Genomic DNA, 22,333 nt, shown 5'->3' on the forward strand with positions numbered 1-22,333 from the left:
ACTACTGAACGACATCCTATATTGTGTGAATAAGGTTACACAAACAGGGGAGGTATTTCGCCAAATATTAGTCCCTAAAGTTTTTATTAAAACTGTGTTTACCCTAGCCCATACTCTCCCATGGGATGGTCGTCTGGGCAAAGATAAGACCATGGACCGCAACTCGTCCTGGTTCTACTGGCCAGGCATACATGGTGATATCATGAAACTATGTGAGACATGTCCTGAATGCCAGTTAACTAGCCAAAAGGGACAGAAGCCGCCTCCCTTGGTTCCTTGGTCTCGGTCCCATTCGAGAGGATTGGTATAGATCTTGTAGGACCTTTAGAACCCTCTGCGAAGTGACATAAGTTCATACTAGTTGTGGTAAATTATGCCACCAGATATTCTGAGGCCTTCCCTCTGAGATAAGCCACTGCTAAACAGGTATCTCACAGGCTGTTAGAGCTGTTCTCTCAGGTAGGACTACCCCAAGTAATGTTAACCGACCAGAGAACAAACTTCATGGCGAAGTTAATGCAGGATGTCCTGAAGTTATTAGAAGTTAAATCCGTCCGGACCTCGGTCTACCATCCTTAGACTGATGGATTGGTAGAGAGGTTTAACAGCACTTTAAAAACCATGCTTGGGAAGTTTGTGGACACTGAAAAGCGAGCTTGGGATGAACTTCTCCCATTGTTTGCGGTACGAGAAGTTCCCCAAGCCTCCACAGGTTTCTCCTCGTTTGAGTTCCTTTATGGACGCCAACCTGGGGTATTCTGGAGCTACTGAAGGAATCCTGGGAGGAGGAAGCCTCCCGCTCCAAGAATACCCTTCATTATGTAATTGTAAAGAAGTTCTCACCACAAACAAGACGTGGCCACAAGGCTGAGGTGGGGCTAGTTATATAATGCCACCCACAGCCGCGGGGGCGTGTCTGGAGTGTAGATTGGTCGAGGTAGCTGGGTCGGGTTTGGAGAAGTAAGGTGCCGAGTTTGTGGTTGGAGAGGAGCAGATCGTTGCAGGTACTTTAGCCGTGGTCAGGATTGTAGAGATGCGGATCGTCGTGGTACTTTGCAGAAGTCGGGGTTGGAGAGATACGGATCGTCGTTGGTAGCCGGGGTCAGGAGTATAGAAGAGTGAAGTCTAGAGATATAGTCAAGAACAGAGAACTAGGAAACCAAGAAGCAAGACAAGACAGTGGAGGCAAGGGTAGCAGTGAACACTTGGCAACATACAAAGGTTTATGGTCAGCCAATGTGCCAGAGGGCAGGCTGAGCATATAAGGGAAACAAGAGCCAATGCGTAGGCAGCAGAGTGGAGGCACGTCGCCGCAACGGTTGCGATTGGAAGATCCGGTGCAGGAGACAGGTATGGGAAGGATACTTGACGATGGCTGGTGATGCGGTACTTGCGTGCGCTGCGCGCGTGCCGATGACGTCAGCGCGTGTGGGCGCAACCTGGAGACGAGGCCAGAAGACACAGTATTTACCTCTGCGCGAGATGCGCGCACTCGTAGTACAGCGGCTGGCATACATGACGTACCGCAGGAGGCGGAGGAAGCGGAGCACCCGGTCGCGGGTTGAGCTAAGTGGGGAGTGTGCCAGGGGCGGCGCAATTCACGGGTCCTTACAGTAATAGACCTTAGAAACCGCCTAGACATGATAGGTCGGTTTGCTAAGGAAAATCTTAAGTCTGCTCAAGAACGTCAAGAGAGGCAGTATAACCAAAATGCCCACATGAGGGTCTTCCAACCTGGGGACCAAGTGATGCTGCTATTACCGACTTCAGAGAGTGAACTCCTAGCGAAGTGGCTGGGTCCTTTCCAAGTTCTCCGCCGCACCAGACAGGTGAACTATGAAATATCTCAACCAGGGTCCAGGAAGGGTAAACAAATCTACCACGTAAACCTCCTGAAACCCTGGAAAACGATGAGATCGCTATTCATCCACCCTCTGGAAGGAGAGACGAATTTTGGTCGACAGCCTCCAAAGGGTAGTACTTACAATGACCATCAGGTTCCTATGGGAGGTCAATTAACAACAGACAAAAGTCAGACCTACTGGAATTATGTGAGCAGTTTCCAGATGTTTTTTCTGAGCTGCCAGGGCAGACTGATTTAGTGTCCCTTTTGGATTAAGACGGAACCTGGCGTAAACGTACGGTCCCATCCCTACAAATTTCCAGAAGCCCAAAAAGACCTTGTAGAGAGGGAGATAATAGACATGTTGGAATTGGGCGTGATCGAGGAGTCCCACATCATAATTCAGATGGATGCCTCCAAGGTAGGACTGGGGTCTTTTCTGTCCCAACAATTTGAAGGTGTTGAACACCCCATATTGTTCATCATCCGGAAGCTGTTCCCAAGGGAAATGAGATATTCCATCATTGAGAAGGAGTGCCTCACCATAAAATGGGCAATTGAGGCATTATGTCACGGGGGTACACTTCACCCTGGTCACTGACCACGCACCCTTGAAATGGTTAAATACCATGAAGGACACAAACTCGAGGTTGTGGTATATGGCCCTCCAGCCCTTCTCTTTTGATATACAGCATAGGCCTAGGAAGGAGCATGAAATTGCCGGGTTTTTTTTTTTTTGGGAGAAGTAGTGGAGGGTCGGGCTTCAGCCGTGTAGGGCCCTAGCCACACACAAACAGGGGAGGTATGTGACAGGGTGAAGTCAGGTACTGATAATTATGCCTGGGAAACATACATCTGAGTCCTTCATCCAGCACTCAGAAGGTTAACCCAGTAAGAATAGTTGGGCAATCAGGAAGTAAGCTGAGACAGCTGACAAACAGCTTGATAAGGAGGCTAATGCTTGTAATAGGTGGCTGACTCAGACTACAGAGCTGTTCTGTGCAAGTGCTTATCCAGAAGGATTTCCTAACTGTTCTCTAGGGACAGAGATCCCAACCAAAGATACATTAAGGACTTTCATATTGTTTCATAACCATTGTGATATATGTTTAGGGGTTGGGAACTGGACAAAGCCAGAGAGCCCGATAGATAGCGCCTGGAGTGTTTAGCAAGATCTCCCTATGGGGAGTAGGTGTTCATTTTATGAGTTTTTTTTTGCCTTAAAGGGACAGTGTGCCCAAATGTTTATTTGTGTTGTGGAGAACTAAAGCCACTCAACATTTGGTTTACTGTGAAACTGCATGTGTGGACTATTGTCTGACCTCGCCTACAGGCCATCATGCCAAAGGGGGCTACATATGTGTTGATTATTGGGACCCAAGTTGGTTCTTTTAAATTTAGTATGGCTCAATTTGCAGAAAGAGCTAAAAAGGCTAGCTCAATATAAATATAATGGAACTCAGCCTTTAAGTTTCAGATCTGTAAATCACTACATTATTGTAAATATATAAAGATATTTGCTTTTAGTCAATGAAATCAGTATCAAATCAGGCACTGTTATCAATGTTAATTCAGGTTGTTGAGAAAGGGATTGGGCAGATTGGGGCTTCTTTCTTTGCTGTTTGTATATTTGAGGTCATTTTCCCAGCAGCGCTCCAGTTGTTCCTATTATGTGTATAAATATATAATATTGTGGATTTGGGGTTTTGAGCTCGCTTAGACTTTGTAGTTATAATTATATAGATAATTACACAGTTTCAAGAGCCAATAAATGTTCTTCTGTTCAGGAAACAAGGCGAGTATTGTTTCCTCAGCAAAAGAGATTGTGCTTCTAAAAAACAAATGTAGGCCCCTTTCCCTATGCCTAAGGGAAACTACGCAGGCGACTACGTGTGCTGCTGTACCTGTCTGCTCACAGGAGGCCTGAGCCTCTGCCTCTGGGAGCCTGGGGTGAGCTCTTTCTCCTTGCGTGCAGCGCCTCCACCTATGAGGGATCCCAGCGTTGGTGGGATAACCCCTCACAGGAACCAGTACACAGGAATAATACACACACAGACACACTGTATATAACTAATCTTTACTGTGCACACACTAACATATAATGAACACATATAATAACAGTACCCCTGTACCCACAGTGTACACTCAATGTCCCAACACTTGGTGATTCCCCCGAAGTACTGAGGGTGCGGTGGCACCAATATCCCTGGTGTCCTTCCCAGCAAGTCCCATCCAAATGTGAGGTAGCACTCCGCTGGGGTGACTCAGGGCCTAGCTGGGGCCTACGGGGCAAGCCTAGGCCTAGTCCAGGAGGCACTGCTTCCTGGACACTACCTGTCTTGCCGCCCTCCGTCCGACTGATCGGATATCCTGTCACTCCTTCTCACGAAGCCCTATTGGCTGGGATTGCCCCATGTGATTTCCCCTCCCCCCCCCCCAGAGGATCCTGGGACTTGTAATCCCGTGCTGTGTTTGCAGAGCCAAGCTAAAATGGCCACTGCACCTCTCACACTGCGCATGCGCACCTCGCCGTTCTGCGAATGCGCGATGCCCAAAATGGCCACCCCCACACTCCCGATCTGCGCGGAGCTCCAGCAGCCTCCGATCAGCCAGGCAACTCCCCTCCCCCCGCACCGGAGGTAAGAAGGGGGACTCGGCTACACAAGTCACAAATCAAAATCTATCACGAGCTACACTGTATAACTGGTAATATTTAATCTTGTAACATGGTTGTTATTTGTGGTAGTAATCCCCCCCCCGAATATTGAAATGTATTTTTGTATCTTTAGTTGGTGTTTTTTGGACTCAGTAATGAAATGGTGGTAACTTTTAAGGAAGAGAACACTATAGCCTTCAAGCACCTGTTCCTGAAAGGTTATGTGGATAGAAGGGATGATACATACGCCGTCTACAGACAAGAAGAAGTTTATGACCACGTCACGTTTGCAATAAAACAGGTAAGGGGGAGAAATCATTCTGGCATTTAATGTCATTGCAACCATTCGCAAAACCTTGGAGCTGTCATGAATGTTAACTTTATTCATCTGCATTAATAACATTTTCATTTTGAAAAGATCTATTTTGTGATATACTATTATTTTGAATTTAATTTGGAACAGTACGCATGTGTAAAGTAGACCCAGATTCACTAACCTAAGTTAACGCCTGTCAATCATAATAACACAATGTTATTTTAAATGGTATGGAAATTATCTCATTACAGCCCAAATGATATTCATCTCATATTCATGAAGAACCGTTAAGGTTAACGCCAGGCAATGACGCCAGATTATTAAAGTCATACCTAACTCTGGTGTTACTCCAATCGAGACCCAGACTTGGGGCTTGGAGAGGATATATGTAAAATATATTCAAATGATTTAAATTAGCACATTTTCCAGCTATCTCAGGTGTATTCACAGGTATCTCTCCCCGTGGGGTAGGCTGATGTGTTTGGAGGTAAATGAGTCAATAGGCCCTTTCCTAAAATGGTATCTCTCTCAAAATAGTTTAAATGACTGAAATAAGCTCGGTTTCATACTTTATCACAGTGGAAATAAAGATAGAAAAAATAACTCTTCATGCATATGATGGCCAGGTATGTGGGTTTTGAGGTTGCTCTTTTATCTTAAAAGCAATAGTGAGAGTGTCTTATTTGTTACGTTTCCAGTTACATTTCCATAAAAGCGGCAATGCAAGGGCTTTGTTTCTTTTTACACGGATTGAAGCAGTGGGTCTCCGGAGCTGAACGTCCCCCCCCCCCCCCCAGGAGGTGCCACTCTACTACAAGGGTTCATGTAATGGTGGCGTTTCAAAGCTCTCGCACTCTGCGGGCCAATAAGAAGCCGTGATCAGGCGTGGCTTCCTTATTGGCCCGCTTGAACGTGGGAGCTTTAAACTCTGCTGAGATACCGCTAACCCCTTTGGTGGTCTGTATCTCGGGAAGAAGGGGGTCCCCGGAGCTGAAATTAACGTGGTTCAACGCCAGAGACCCCCTGCTTCAATCCCGTGTGTAAAAAACCCAGCCCTTGGATTGCTCGTGTGAATGTGTGGTGCATTACTTACTGTATTGCCTGTGAAAAAATAATTACAACAAATAGCTTCCTTTTCATCGAGAGTGATAATGATTTCTGTCTCACCAAGTCATGCTTCTCCGCAGTACTTGGATCTAAGAAACTTATCTGTGGGAAATCATGCTTATGAGAAGAAAGGAGCGGAACAGAGCGCCATGGCAGTGTGCCAACATTTCTACAAACAAGGCAGCATCTTCCCGGGGAATGATACCTTTGACATTGACCCAGAGATTCAGACCGGTAACACTATTTGTCTTGCCTTAGAAAATGTTTCATGCTTCTTATCTACCCGCTACCAGTGTATACGTGCAGTTTGAACAAGCTTCTGAAATGCCAGCACTCCACACCATTTCCCCACCTATAGACAGATATACGAGTAAATCGGCTATTTGACATCTATATCATGTCATGTTGCTTGGTTTAAACACTTCCCAAAAAGTGCTCTCTAACTTGGCTTTCCTCAATAATGGGGTCTACTATTCCCCTACAGGTGTTGTCTCTGAAATTAATCCCAAATAGTACATGTATATTGACATTCAAAATACCTGAAATACTTAGCTTTGACTTTTGTAATAAGATATTTGTGTTTCAGACCTGCTGTATTATATGTTTTTTGTTGGTTCTTGTACTCTCCGTGTGCTAAATCCCATGCTTGTTCCCTGCTGTTTGTGCCCGAAAGCCTGTATTCCTCTCAGAAAATGGAAAGTATTATTATGATATATGGGCAAATAGATCAATAAGATTTGTGAGAAAAATACTTGTAAACTACCATATTCCGTCAATTGTAAACATTAAAACAGTAACTTTCAACCTCCGGTTGCATGCAATGAAACTAATTACAAATAATATGTTTGTGGTCCTAGAATGTTTCTATATTGAACCAAGGACACCAATCAATGATCCCAGGCTGGAAGAAAACCAATTCAACTTGACCCTGGATTTCCATAGGTGAGCTCGTTATTTAGGCGTGGTGCCGTGTTTTCATTACTGTACCAGCTGATGATACATGTATTTGTTTTCCTAGACTTGTTACAGTAGAAATCATGTTTAAGCTGAAAGCAATTAATCTTCAAACTGTTCGTCACCATGAGCTCCCAGACTGTTACGACTTCACAGTGACAGTAAGTATGTGTGAGCTTCAAGTGCTCTTAACGTATAGAATCTTAGTAAGTGATAAGGTTTTAGACAATTGGAGACTCTTTGCATGTTAATTGCCTTTGTGGCCGCACCATCTACATAGATGCTTTGAAATTGCAGTTTATCTCTCTCCATCGGTGAGATCTGAAATTGGAAGGTCATAAAAGTTAATGTACAGTAACATCTTCAAAACACGGGTCAATTAAAAAGCACAACAACCTGTAAATATTTTGTTGTATATGTGTATACAGTATGTGTATATGTGTATACACTGTACGTACATAGATGTATTTTTTTCCCTTTGGGCTGGTACCTATGACTTGCTGCCTACTTTTCTTGGTAACGCTCAATTCATGACCTACCCCTATTAGACTTACTATGACGGGTGACAGGAATCAGGTACATTACCTTGACGTTAAACTTGTCATAAGTGAGACACAGTTATCCTCAACTCTGTTCACTAAGAGCATTGACCATAACACGTTTTTTAGATCTGTTTGCGCTTGTCTGTCCTTATTTGGCCTTTCATTTTGTTTTTTGTAATTTACATCACTCCCTCATTGTAACGCGCTGTAGAATATGTAGGCGCTACAATAATAATAAAATATATATATATATTGCACATTTTTGGACTTCAGTGCAACGCTGCTGTGCCCTGCAGATTGGGGTTGCTTTCTGACTTCAGCACATCTGTATTTCCATTTTAAACTCCCTTTTCCCAATAGTCATCTATATATGGCTTCTGATTTTTTTTGCTACATAAATACATAGAGTTAACAGTTTTATGACCTGGTATACAATTACCAAAAGTTAGAGCACCGTAGGTATCTATTAATCAAACTCAGAAGTTCTATGTATTATTCTCTGTCAATGAAAGAATATTTGGTTAATGTGATGCTTATCTATTAGACTTTTTCCTCCACCTTATATTTGGTAGTTTTTTTCATGCCCAGGAAAAATGGCAAAATAGAAAATACAAACATTACCACACGTGCATCGTATAAGTAATTTCATAGCATAGATCAGTGTTTTCAAACCTTTTTTGTTTGCTAAGTAATCCTATGTGAAATTCTGAGTATCCCCAACCCTCTCTAATAGCGTGTCTGAGATCAGATGCATGGCAAGGAACCCCAACCCTCTCTAATAGCGCGTCTTAGATCAGATGCATTGTAAGAAACCCCAACCCTCTCTAATAGCGCGTCTGAGATCAGATGCATTGTAAGGAACCCCAACCATCTCTAATAGCGCGTCTGAGATCAGACGCATTGTAAGGAACCCCAACCCTCTCTAATAGCGCGTCTGAGATCAGATGCATTGTAAGGAACCCCAACCCTCTCTAATAGCGCGTCTGAGATCAGATGCATTGTAAGGAACCCCAACCCTCTCTAATAGCGTGTCTGAGATCAGACGCATTGTAAGGAACCCCAACCCTCTCTAATAGCGCGTCTGAGATCAGATGCATTGTAAGGAACCCCAACCCTCTCTAATAGCGCGTCTGAGATCAGATGCATTGTAAGGAACCCCAACCCTCTCTAATAGCGCGTCTGAGATCAGATGCATTGTAAATTCTACTGTATTTTGACTAAATTGTTGATTAAAGGCATATAAAAAGCAGATTCGTTTTCTTGCATGTTCTGCGGGTTTTACGCACCAGGGGTTTGGACGTGAATAAAAGTGGAACAATATTTCTATTTAATGTAGAGTCATTTAACTTCACTAATTTGCAAATCGCAGGTTGACGAGCGTTCAATAAAATAAGTGCAACATAACTGAAATCTGATGCAATAAGAAGCCTGTTTAAAATGCAGCATCACATTTGCCTCCGTATGTAGACCCCTTAGAGTTTGATAAATAGACCCATTTCTCTTGTTTTCGCGTCGCTATATTTTCCGTTTTATACTCACCCCAAACACGATTGCGTGAAGTTCTGCAGTAGGTTTCCTTTCTATCTTGGGGTGTCTTTTAAAAAACAAAGACAATAATAAACCCGCTTGGATCCCCGCAGCTGAAATTCACATGGTTCAGCTCCTGGGACCACCTGTTACCCGGAAAGGGGGGGGGGGGCATTGGGTGGGCTGCTTCTTTAAGTAATTGGAGTATATGCGGGAGTAGCCAACTCCTGTCCCGAAGGGCCACCAACAGGCCACGTATTAGTATATATCCCTGCTTCAGCACTGGTGGCACAGTCATTCTGACTAAGCCCCTGATTGAGCCACTTGTGCTGAAGCACTGATATTTTTAAACCTGTGGCCCTTTGAGGACTGGAGTTGGTCACTCCTGCAGTGTAGCCACTACTGATAGCAACCCTTATGGACCAGTGCCACGATGATAGTAGAAGTGAATTATGGGCTTTTAGGCAACATTGCATATGCTAATTACTCCATGAACTTCATTAAGACCTTTATATAAATGCTGATAAAATCTTCCCATTAGGGAAGAAGTCTTAACGGAGCTGACATCTTTCCAAGCAAAGGGAATATGGCTTCAAAACACATTGAATATGGGATCTTACAGGGAATGTTGTGTTTTAATTTAAAATCTGTTTTAGCATAAAATATTTTTGAATATGCCAATTAAATTGTGATTGAACAAGATCCCTTCATATTGCAATGTAACCATGTAACTATTCTGTTTGCATATTAGATAACATTTGATAACAAAGCTCACAGTGGAAGGATAAAAATAAGCTTAGATAACGATGTTTCCATCCGGGAATGCACAGATTGGCACGTGTCCGGATCCAGTAAGTACAACCTGGTTTTTAGGATTTAGCTTGTGTGATTGGGAACGTTGTGATTTTAGGGTAGTCTATTTATCAAAATACAAACATTACCACACGTGCATCTTATAAGTCATTCCATAGCACAGATACACTCTCCAAACTATATAACGGGGGGCAAAATTGGGCCAGATTTATCATTTTTAAAAATGATCACCACTGAAAGCCATGGGAGATTTTCCTTTGATAAATACAGTGTAGCTTTTGTCCCAGTTTTGCAGCAGAGCGACTGATGAACACACACGTTTGGATTATGTGGCAGTTAGTGTACATGTATGTGATAGATGATGTCAAACATTCATGTATTTTTTTACTGCCCTTTTTGCTGTACTCCTGAATCTAGATCCCGGGCTCCTCTCATCCATACCAATATTTCTATCTCCCGCCCAATGTATTTTACTTCATTACTCTCTCTCTCTCTCCCGTACATAATCCCTTCTCTCTAATCTCTTACCCCCACCTTCGTACTCCAAGCCCATCATAACTATATCACTCTCTCTCTCCCGTACATAATCCCTTCTCTCTAATCTCTTACCCCCACCTTCGTACTCCAAGCCCATCATAACTATATCACTCTCTCTCTCCCGTACATAATCCCTTCTCTCTAATCTCTTACCCCCACCTTCGTACTCCAAGCCCATCATAACTCACTTTCTCTCTCACTCCCGTACATAATCCCTTCTCTCTCTCTCCTCTCTCCTCTCTCTCTCTCTCTCTCTCTCTCTCTCTCTCTCTCTCTCTCTCTCTCTCTCTCTCTCTCTCTCTCTCTCTCTCTCTCTCTCTCTCTCTCTCTCTCTCTCTCTCTCTCTCTCTCTCTCTCTCTCTCTCTCTCTCTCTCTCTCTCTCTCTCTCTCTCTCCCGTACATAATCCCTTCTCTCTAATCTCTTACCCCCACCTTCGTACTCCAAGCCCATCATAACTTTATCACTCAACCAATATTTCTCTTCTGCCTCAACGGTCTCTTGCTCAACTCCAGTCCTCAGGCCCTCTCCACCCCCTAACAGGTCTGTTTTTCAGGTATCAGGCTTCAGCACAGGTGGCTCAATGGACTGATTGAGACAACTGTGCTGAAGCAGGGATATCCTGACAGCCTGACCTGTTGGGGGGGCTTGAGATCTGGAGTTGAGCCCCCCTGCTGTACTTAGGACCTCTCTTCTATCCCTTACCAGCTACCTTCCTCCTTCCTCATGAACTGGAGCTTCCTTACTTTGTAGTAAATAAAATCTGGCTGTTTTTACAAACACGAATAAGATTACCAGTCTGGTGATACATTGAATCAATTTGCAGTGAGGAACAAGTGCTAACAAGTATCTTCACAGCTCACTAAGGCTACGGCCCGGTGTCGGCGCTGCACGCGCGTCTGACAGGCTGTCGGCGCGTGCAGCTATGTTCCCCGGTCTGTGCAGAGCTGCAAGGGGAAAGACGAGAGGGGGGATGTGGCAGGGAGCGCGGCCATGACGGCACCCAGCAGGTTCACCCTGATTGGCTGAACCGCCGGGGGCGTGGCCAGCGCTCCGTCGCCAGTTCTGAAGAGAGTTTTACGGTCTTCAGAAAAATCTGGTCGCGTGGCGGCCAAGGCAGGTGGTGGGCCCGGCCCCATTGAGCGGTAACCTAGCCTAAGGCAGTGGTGAGTGCTGTTTTCAGCTGTAAGATGCCTTGCATATTAATTAGGTTGATCATATTCGTCCCTGGAAAAACTGGGGCAGATGACGCGCATGTGCCAAAGGCGAGCGCCAACAGCATATGCGCAAACACCGCTTGCCACCCGTGCATGCGCAATCAGAGTTTGCTGGCCGCGCATGCGTGATCGGAGCTTGCCAGATGGTGAGCGGTGTCATTTGATGCCACGTTGCGTGTGATGTCACGCCGCTTGAACCCGTGGTGTCATTTGATGCCGCGTTGCCATGGAGGTGCTCCCAGACGCCGGCTGAAGCAAGGTAAGTTGAGGTTCCAGAGGCCTCACTCGATCCCCCGGCATTTAATTTTAATGCCTTGGGGGAGAACGTGGGGACTCTTCAACCGCCTGCGCGCCCCCCAGAAAAATCTCGCGTCCCCCAGTTTGCGCACCCCTGATCTATTGTACTGTATTGTCTCTCTTGTAAAGAGCCAAGTACAGCTGTGGGCGCTATATAAAGAAGGACAAACATGCATACAATACACATGCGTACGGTAAGCCAATTCCATACAGTTTAGGCTTTGCACAAATTGCTATCCCTGTTAGTAACGAATACATTATATGACCACTAATTGACTTTGCATTTCTCTTTTCATACAGTACAGAAGAATACTCATTACATGATGATCTTTGATGCTTTCGTTATTCTCACCTGCTTATCCTCCTTAACACTCTGCATCCGATCAGTCATTAAAGGAATTAGACTTCAAAGAGTGAGTCTTAAATGTGTCATTATTCTGGCAGTGGCATTGTATATTTTGGTTCCCAAAGTTAACGTTCTTTTCTTTCACTTTAAAAGGAGTATGTAAGGTTTAGCCACCATCGCTTCCGAATGAAAGTGTCATGGGCGGATCACATGGAATTTGTCAATGGGTGGTACATACTGATAATTGTCAGTGATGTTTTATCCATCATAGGCTCTATTCTGAAGATGGAGATCCAGGCAAAGGTGAGGTGTCTACACAGGACTTTATTCTCTCGCTTTCGTACCAATAATTTTCTTAAGTTTCTTGAGGGGGGGGGGGGAGAGACCGAAAAAGGGGAGGTTAGAGGGGAATAAGGGGGTAGGGAAAGGGATTGCCATTCATTTTGCATAGATTGCATAACAACACAGGGCTATAGAATAAGTAAGCAGGAGAGCTCACGCTGAGAATGTGTATATTGCCATGGGTGCTGGCAGGGCCTGGAACGCTTCCATGTGGAGCACTGGAAAGAAGAAACCGCAGCACTCACACGGGCTTCAGGCTGTTTCATGTTTAATTATATTTGATTGATTTTAGTACTTTTGACAATTACTTTTTCCTACTCTCGAGTCACACTTTCTATCCGTGTCTTCTTCTTCTTTTGTATATATACTTCTTGGGTCGGATGTCACCTTTAAGTGCTGTGGGAGTCTCCTTAGGGTACTTATACTTTTCCACCCCCTTTCTTAGGGCTTTTGGGGTAATCTTGGTGGGTATTTAGCAGTCCCACTACTTACGTTTTGTATCTTGAGAAAGGCCCATCGCTTAGGACTGAAATGTCCATCCCTTTAACAAATACTATTAGCTTGAAGACCGTGTGAGTGCTGCAATTTCTTCTTTCCCGCACAGGACTTGTTCCATTTAGCATGGAGAATTGGGCACACTATAGTTTCAGCATGATTTCAAAACAATCATCAAATCGTTCATAGCTAAGGACAAAAGACCAGCCTTCTATTTTCCCAGTAAATATTAATGCATGTTATCTTTCCATCCGGTGTCTGAGATACAGTTCATTCTTTGTTTCAAAGCTTACATGTACAGGCTTGTTTGGTAGTCCTAGAAGGAAGTGATAAGGTTGGGATATTACTAATATATCATATATATATATATATTTACAGGGGAGACATTATAGATAATAAAGTGAATACTTAATTTGACCCCAAAGCATCCTACTCTTGCCTGTAAGATGTAAAGCAGACTGACACAGTAACAGGTGTTCTGATATCTCTTACTAACAGAGCCTAACGAGTTATGATATCTGCAGTATCCTGCTGGGGACCTCCACCATGCTGGTGTGGCTTGGTGTTATCCGGTACCTGGGATTCTTTGAGAAGTACAATGTAAGAGCCCGCTATGATCTCTGTGCTGCGGTTATTTACCGTTTGTCTTAAATTGTGACCTCATGCAAATCATTTCCAACTGTTCGTGTCCATTTTTGCAGCTTCTTATTCTGACACTAAGGGCAGCTCTTCCCAATGTGATCCGATTCTGCTGCTGTGCTGCCATGATCTACCTGGGCTACTGCTTCTGCGGCTGGATTGTTTTGGGCCCTTACCATGTAAAGGTAATTTAATGAGCGGTAATCTGCATATGTAAATGGCGCTCCCGTCATACTTCCTTTCTTATGATGCATTTGTTTTTTGTTTTTCTGTGCAGTTCAGGTCTCTCAATATGGTCTCCGAGTGCCTCTTCTCCTTAATTAATGGAGACGATATGTTTGCCACCTTTGCGATAATGCAGCAGAAAAGCTACTTGGTCTGGCTGTTCAGCCGGATCTATCTGTACTCTTTCATTAGCCTCTTTATCTACATGGTTTTGAGCCTGTTCATTGCACTGATAACGGATACCTATGAAACAATCAAGGTAAGCAAAGCGTTTGTCATTTCACAGCCAGACTCGCGGTGGGACATGATTTGTAATAGAATTCCATTCATTAAAAGCGCAGGGAAGCCGATACATGGGGGAGTGAGAGAGAAATCGTTGAACCAGAAGATATAATTAACCATTGTTCAATTAAAGTTCAAAAAATGTTTTGTGTTGATGCCATACATAGATTATACAACAGGAGTGGCCAACCCCAGTCCTCAAGGGCCACCAACAGGTCAGGTTTTCAGGATATCCTTGATATAGCACAGGTGCAGTCTTTGACTAAGCCACCTGTGCTGAAGCAGGGTTATCCTTAAAACCTGATGTGTTGGTGGTACTTGAGGACTGGATTTGGCCTCCCCTCGTATACAATATGTGTCTCATGCTTTTGTTTGCATGATATTGTGGTGGCTTGTCTCGTAATCCCTCTGTTTGCAATCCTAAATTAGGACGTGAGATGTCTCCGGGTTCTTCAGACACGTATATAACTGTCAGAGCTTCTGAGGCTGTGCTTTAAATCAGTCATTAAGATAAGAGTAACAAAGATAACTCCCCCTTATGTTTTAGATGCTCCCGCCCACATGTTTGGTGGACATGCCCTTTGATTAAGCCAGTTTGGAGAGAGATTTTTTACCTTGTTTAGTGCATTACTAAGCATAACGATTGCTCCTCACCCTTGGCTAGCCCCGCTGGGTAGCGGTAACCCTGGGTACCCCGGACAGCGATCTGATTGACATCCCAAATCCTCCCCGCAACCAGATGCAGCATAGCGGCCCTATGGAATAAACAATCAGTGCCCGATATTGGTGTAATTAACACCGCACATGGCACGCCCTTACCATGGGTACGATCACAGTCTTTCTAAGGCTCTTTTTATAGTTGGCGCGCCTCTGTGAACGCTCATGCACGTTACGCGCACACTTTGTGTGTAAGGGTCCGTGCTGCTGTGAGCGACAGGCTTGAAGTGTGTGTGTGTGTGTGTGTGTGTGTGTATAGATTGTGTGAAAGTTAATAATTTATTATATAATATTTTTAAAATTTAAAAAGACATGTTGTAAGAATAAATTATTTATTAACATTGTGCAACTTTGATAAATATATATACACACATACGTACATACATTGCGGCGGGAGCGGTGCAAAAAGATTTCCCGAGTCTTCCTCCCGATCGGCCGGCTCCACGCTCACTGACGTGCGAGCGCGCGAGGCCCTGAGTATAGGACAGCTGGCTATCCACAGCCAACTATAAGTTACACTATAAGCACAGCGTAGCAAGCGCGCCCACTATATTACGGGCCTAAGGGATAAAACAACTCTATTTTTAATAACATGGAAGCCTTGGTTGGATGTGGAATGTGGGCAGCATAAAATATAGGGCCCAGTTCACGTTGAAACAGAGATGGGGGGGGGGGGGGGCGCGATCCCCTTCCCCACACCCATTCTTCTTTTCCTTATCCAGTAACAGGTGCTCATATAGGCCATGTGCAAATGTACAGCACCTGAAGGTCTGTGATATTGTACCCATAAGCTCCCCACCCTTTCTTTTCTGTACCCCATAAAGCTTTGTGAATTTAAAGGGGTTAAAAATAGTTAAGCGTTGTATATATGTAGTTTATATAGAGTTTGTATTTCAGAAGAATTCTCATGTTGGTAAGTTTTACACCTACCTGCGTGCTGCTGGACCTAGCACTATAGAGATGCTACACTAAATAACTCCTTAGAATATCTGGGGTCTCAAACTCAGTCCTCTAAGGCCACCAACAGGCCCGGTTTTATGGATATCCCTGCTTCAGCACAGGTGTAGTCGAAGACTGAGCCACCTGTGCTGGAGCAGGGATATCAATAAAACCTGGCCTGTTGGTGGCCCTTGAGGACTGAGTTTGAGACCCCTGCTTTAGATTGTAAAAATGACGTCTCTCCCCCGGTGCGAGTGGCGAATGTATTAGACACCGCTGGTTTGGAGAATATTATCTCCAAATGTGATGCATATATACATATATATATATATATATATATATATATATATATATATGTGTATATATATATGTATATATATACATATACATACATATATGCAGATCACATTGTTAATGCCAGATTTCTAAATAACTGAATGACTTGGGTTGTATTGCCAGGCTTTGTCACATTGTAACCAATGTCATGCCTTTTGCAGCATTACCAGAAAGATGGATTTCCGGAATCCGAACTCCACGCGTTTGTATCGGAGTGCAAAGACTTGCCCACCTCCGGCCGGTACCGACTAGAAGACGACGACGACTTGTCCGTATCTATGCTCTGTTGCTGCAAACAGTAAGTACTGGGAGGAATAGCTTTATTTCATACAGTGCTTTTCTCCTAGTGGAACTCAGCGCGCATCACAGGTACAGTATAGTGCGTGGGGTACCTGCTCCATAGAGCTCACAATCTATGATTTTGGTGTCTGAGGCACAGGGAGATACAGTGAATCGCCCAACCAAGGTCACAAGGAATTGAAGCAGGTTCCCATGATTCAAACCCAGTATCATTGTTCACAGAGCCAGTGTCTTTACTCACTGAGTCTTTACTCACTGAGTCTTTACTCACTGAGTCTTTACTCACTCAGTCTTTACTCGCTGAGCCGCTCCTTCAGTCGCCTGAAAGGGAGAGGGGAAGTCATAACATGAGGCGCAGTACCTGTATCATTTATATTTCCCTTTCTCACACTTCTATAGGTAGGAACAATCCCGGAGGAGCACAAGGCGACACTGGCACGACCCAATCAATGGACTGAAAATGACTTGCAGATGTCACCTGAAAACAAACGTGCAAATAATTGTTTTATCTGCCTGACAATAGTTTGTATACCTCTAATACGTGGAAACTAGACACTGTGCTGCCCATTATTTTTCAGGAGTTGAAGGAGTACGAGTTCCACCGGATATGCGATTATATGGTTATTTACAGTAAATTACTTGCACTACAAATGTCTGGATAACCTGTTAAATATTTGTAACTGTACTGGTTTTATTTGTTCTAAGTAGCATTTGTAATACTCTAGATGATCTGAGTATGCTGAGGGCATTAGGGCTAGTTGAGGGCATTAGGGTAGTTACATAGTTACACATAGTTACATAGTATATGAGGTTGAAAAAAGACTTCCGTCCATCAAGTTCAACCTATTCTAAATTTAGACACCAGATAGTTGATGTCCTGAAGCCCTGGGATATCGCCGTCTGATCTGACACTGTATGTGGCACTGCTGCATTACAGAGGGAACAATTCCAAAGTGCGGGGAAACAGCCTCCGGCGAGGAGAATCCTGTGTGTTCGGCTAACACAACACAGACAAACAATTTCTTCACAGTGCGCGTCCCGCTAAGGCAGAGATAGAAACTAAAGCTCCCTGATGAAAGGTCCATATGGGACCTGAAATGTTGTCTTTCCACTGTTCTTGGCTGCCACATTAAATGGAGAATTGCATTCTGAACTTGTGAGAAGAGCTCTACTTTTATGTCTGTCCTAGAGGAGACCTGCACTCTGTATCTCTGTCCTAGAAGAGATCGGCACTTTGTATCTCTGTCCTAGAGGAGACCTGCACTCTGTATCTCTGTCCTAGAGGAGACCTGCACTGTGTATCTCTGTCCTAGAGGAGACCTGCACTGTGTATCTCTGTCCTAGAGGAGACCGGCACTTTATACCTCTGTCCTAGAGCAGACCGGCACTGTGTATCTCTGTCCTAGATGAGACCTGCACTTTGTACCTCTGTCCTAGATGAGACCTGCACTTTGTACCTCTGTCCTAGAGCAGACCGGCACTTTGTACCTCTGTCCTATAGCAGACCGGCACTTTGTATCGCTGTCCTAGAGGAGACCGGCACTTTGTATCTCTGTCCTAGAGGAGACCGGCACTTTGTATCTCTGTCCTAGAGGAGACCGGCACTTTGTATCTCTGTCCTAGAGGAGACCTGCACTTTGTACCTCTGTCCTAGAGCAGACCGGCACTTTGTATCTCTGTCCTATAGCAGACCGGCACTTTGTATCGCTGTCCTAGAGGAGACCGGCACTTTGTATCTCTGTCCTAGAGGAGACCGGCACTTTGTATCCCTGTCCTAGAGGAGACCGGCACTTTGTATCTCTGTCCTAGAGGAGACCGGCACTTTGTATCTCTGTCCTAGAGGAGACCGGCACTTTGTATCTCTGTCCTAGAGGAGACCTGCACTTTGTATCTCTGTCCCAGAGGAGACCTGCACTGTGTATCTCTGTCCAAGAGGAGACCGGCACTTTGTACCTCTGTCCTAGAGGAGACCGGCACTTTGTACCTCTGTCCTAGAGGAGACCGGCACTTTGTACCTCTGTCCTAGAGGAGACCTGCACTTTGTACCTCTGTCCTAGAGGAGACCTGCACTGTGTACCTCTGTCCTAGAGGAGACAGGCACTAAGTACCTCTGTCCTAGAGGAGACCGGCACTGTGTATCTCTGTCCTAGAGGAGACCTGCACTGTGAAGACATTGTTTGCATTACGGAAGGACCACTCTGAAAATAAGGGTTTAAAGGCCAAATGTATTTTAGACTATATATATATATATATATATATATATATATATATATATATATATATATATATATATATATATATATATATATATATATATATATATATATATATATATGTCAAGGTTACATTATAGGTTGCGATCACAGGACTAAACGTGTGCAAACAGTGGATGTCTCATTGGGCTTGCATTTAAGTAACAATCTCCCCTACGTAGCCCCCCTTTTATTTGTTATATAACGGAAACGGAGGGGTTCTCTGGAGCGGAACTGCGTTAGTTCCAGCTATGGGGAACATAATGGTACCAATCATACTTACTGGTGAAGTTACTGGTATCACCGGCTTGTTTCTAAAGGGGGTTTAAATGGCCGTTCAGAGCACCCGCTGTGGTTGCCTTGTGGCCCATGTGATGCGGGAGATTTGAGCAGCTAATTTGTCTCCCTTCAATGGGCAAATACATGGATAACTTTACTGCTGAGTATCTTGGGAACGGGGTCCCCGAAGCTAAATGTAACGGGGTTCAGCTCTACCAAACAAAGCGCTGTCGGGGGCAGGGGAATTACTGCTTTCATGGGTCTCAAATTCATTTCCATCATATAAAGAGAATGTACAACAATGGTTTCAATCGGTAAAGTAATATGTTAAACTGTGTTTTAATGAGTCAAAGAACCTTAAACCAGTGGCCCGCTCCAATCACCTTCTTGTATATATATATTTTATATTCACTTAAAAGATCCCCTTCCTGAAGGTAGTTTTATTTTGTAAATGTGCTTCGTTCAGCAGATATGAGCAGGTCAGATACTAGGGGCCTTATTCTATACGGAAAAGCCCGACTGACTCGTCTGAGTATATAGGGTAAGACAGGGGTCTCAACCCCAGTCCTCAAGACCCTCCAACAGGTCAAGTTTTCAGGATACCACTGCTTCAGCACAGGTGGCTCATTCAGTCCCTGTTTCAGCACAGGTGTCTCCGTCTTTGACTGAGCCACTAATTAAGCCACCTGTGCTGAAGCAGGGAAACCCTTAAAACCTGACCTGTTGGGGGGGGGGGGGGGGTCTTGAGGACTGGAGTTGGGAACCCCTGGGGTAACGCCATACGTGTTCAGGTGGTGAAAATTGAGTTCTCCCCAGAGCCCAAGCGCAGTCTGCTATAGATTAAGAAAACTATCATTTTTAACACTAAAACCCCCGCACAAAATGAGCAGGAAACACTCAGGTGAAAGATCCTACTATAAATGCATTATATGAGATCGTCAGTTATAAGGGTTTCTTTGGGGTGCTTTTGATTTAGTTGGTTTTGGATTTTTATGATCAGACATTATATTTCATTAACGTTTCATATGATCAAAGATAATATTGGTTGTACAATGTTTAAGTGGTAATGCAGGGAATTATGCGTAGCTATGCTCTGTGCATAGTTTACGTTGCCAGTGTATCGATATTTGGTACATGTAATTTTGTATAATAGTGTACAGAGCTTTTGAAACCTCACAAGGTTCTTCCTTAAGCGACCATGTTAAGGGAATGTTGTACTAAGGGATTAGAACATGTAACAAATTGCCAGTATTTACATTCCTGTACTTACTAAAGCACATAGATTTTAGCATCGCTAAATCAGCGCACAAAATGAATGAAAACAGCATATTGAAAATCTGACTTTAATCACTACAAGGCAAGTGTTATCTCTAGAAGTAAGGGGGTCCCCTAACTGATAAAGCTACCCCAGTAACTAAATGCAAAAACATGCAAGTAAATAATCCATAGAAAACCCAATTGCTGCATTATTGCTGCTGACAGTAACATTCCATTAACTTGCAAAATAGGTGTTGTTGCTTTAGTTTTTTACTATATTAAACACTGGAGTGTGTTGCAAGATTACACAATGGGCTGAAGGACACAAGGATTGCCCAGTCCAACAAGGATATTAATTCTGCAATCACGAAGATGTCTGCTAAGTAAAATAAATCACTGTGTTGTCACGTAATATCACTGCGCCTTCCTGTGTGTGTTTGGCATTGTGTAAACGTATTGCTACGTCCTGCACACTGTTTGTGTTTATTTTGTCATCTCCACGTTGTGCCCATTTTGCTGAGTGGGTTATGTTTTGTATTTGAGATGTAATCCCCAAAGAACAGGACATTACCTGGTCGGAGACCTGAGGCCTGCCCTGTTCTTTGTCAATTATTACTATTGTACGGTAGGTGAAATTTGATTTGAATTCATATTTATTTTAATGCTGAAATGTATTATCTTAGAATATGCTACTTGTTCACATTTCGGGGCTTTCCTAGGCTATTAATGCTCAGAATATAGAGCAATCTGTAAACTTCTAGATGTTCTAACGTTTTAGCCTATAATCTACTTTTAAAAGTGTGAAATTAAATGACAATTTGTCTCTAAGCAATATGCTTTGCACTGATGGATTTGCATGAAGTGCAGAGTTGTATATGTATGAGTAGGAAACACTGATGCTGCTAGTAAACATAGTTGTACAAAAGTGTACTGTACAAGGTTAAACTTTTTGAAATCATGTCTTCTGTAGTTAGATTTGGAATTTACATGTAATTTCTATGCCAACTCAAAAATTATTTTGTAGCCGAATAAAAAGTCTATTCGTTAGCTTTTGTTTCGTGTTTTTTTTTTTTTTAACTTATAATTTTATTAATTTTTCACACATAAATGGGAAGGGGGAAGATACAAAAAATAGAAAGGGAGGAGGGGAACAACCATTTTGTATCAAATTTCTTGCAAACAACAACACTCACATTACATATCATACAACATTTGGTAAACCCCATATTTTACGTTCAGCGCACACCTATCCAGCATCATCCTTCATACTTCCTAGTGGTATGATTCAGAAATGAGGTAAGTGTCTCCATTAATTGAACATCATTGACCCTTCTAATAACCTCCTCTTCTGGAGGGCGGGAGTGTCTTTTTCCATCTAGCCGCTGTTAGAATATGCAGAATAAATGTTATTGTATAATGATTCACATCTTCCATAGGTTTAGCCGGAATAATTAGAATTGGGTCTAGCGGGATTTTGATGTCAGTCACATCTTTTATTAGTTTCAAAACTGTCCTCCAGTACGTCTGCATTACTGGGAAATACCACCAGATATGTGCCAAGTCTCCTATCTGTCCACAACCCCTCCAACATCTATCCGAGGTCCCCGGGAACATCTGCTTTAGGGGGTGTAATACCAACGTAACAAAATGTTATATATATTCTCTTTTTGTTACCGTACATATAGAGGTTTAACCCGCATTCTCCCACATAGCTTCCCCGTTCTCCCTTGTTATTTCAGTCTGGAAATCCAGAGCCCACTGGTCCATATATTTATGGATTGGGGTATCTTGTTTAAGGGTTAGCCCCTGGCACGGAGATGATATCAAACCTCTTTGGTATTTTTTTGTTTTACATAAATCTTCAAATCGTGTATATCTGGGAAATTCCTCATCATGAAGGCCCTGACACACAAAATGACGGACCTGTATATACCTATACAGCTCAGTTTGGGGGCAGACCATGCTTTCTCATCAGTTCCTCAAAGGACATTAGTTTGTCCTTTTCTAATAAATCTCCTACCTCCAGAATTCCTCTATGTCTCCAAATTTCAAAACCTTGGCCCTAAAACCCAGGGTAAACCCCGGATTACCTAACAGAGGCGCGAGCCTAGAAGGG

General features: G+C 43.6%; 1 protein-coding gene across 2 annotated transcripts in view; it reads left to right on the forward strand.

Annotated features, from left to right (window-relative positions):
* The window catches only part of LOC142503458 (mucolipin-3-like), a 33,086-nt gene extending 11,822 nt beyond the window's left edge, over positions 1–21,264 (forward strand). Inside the window, exons 3-14 of one of the 2 annotated variants that reach the window (XM_075615643.1) lie at positions 4,633–4,800; positions 6,003–6,156; positions 6,780–6,864; positions 6,941–7,037; positions 9,697–9,796; positions 12,109–12,221; positions 12,308–12,457; positions 13,490–13,591; positions 13,693–13,815; positions 13,908–14,114; positions 16,291–16,427; positions 16,829–21,264. In XM_075615643.1, the coding sequence (XP_075471758.1) occupies positions 4,633–4,800; positions 6,003–6,156; positions 6,780–6,864; positions 6,941–7,037; positions 9,697–9,796; positions 12,109–12,221; positions 12,308–12,457; positions 13,490–13,591; positions 13,693–13,815; positions 13,908–14,114; positions 16,291–16,427; positions 16,829–16,832 (1,440 nt within the window). In that variant the 3' untranslated portion in view covers positions 16,833–21,264. Of the gene's footprint in view, positions 1–4,632; positions 4,801–6,002; positions 6,157–6,779; positions 6,865–6,940; positions 7,038–9,696; positions 9,797–12,108; positions 12,222–12,307; positions 12,458–13,489; positions 13,592–13,692; positions 13,816–13,907; positions 14,115–16,290; positions 16,432–16,828 lie in introns of those variants that run through there. The other variant, XM_075615644.1, reaches the window with a different exon arrangement.
* Positions 21,265–22,333: the final 1,069 nt, after the last annotated feature.

This window comes from Ascaphus truei, chromosome 10 (genome assembly GCF_040206685.1).
Source record: "Ascaphus truei isolate aAscTru1 chromosome 10, aAscTru1.hap1, whole genome shotgun sequence".
NCBI classification, from domain to species: domain Eukaryota; kingdom Metazoa; phylum Chordata; class Amphibia; order Anura; family Ascaphidae; genus Ascaphus; species Ascaphus truei.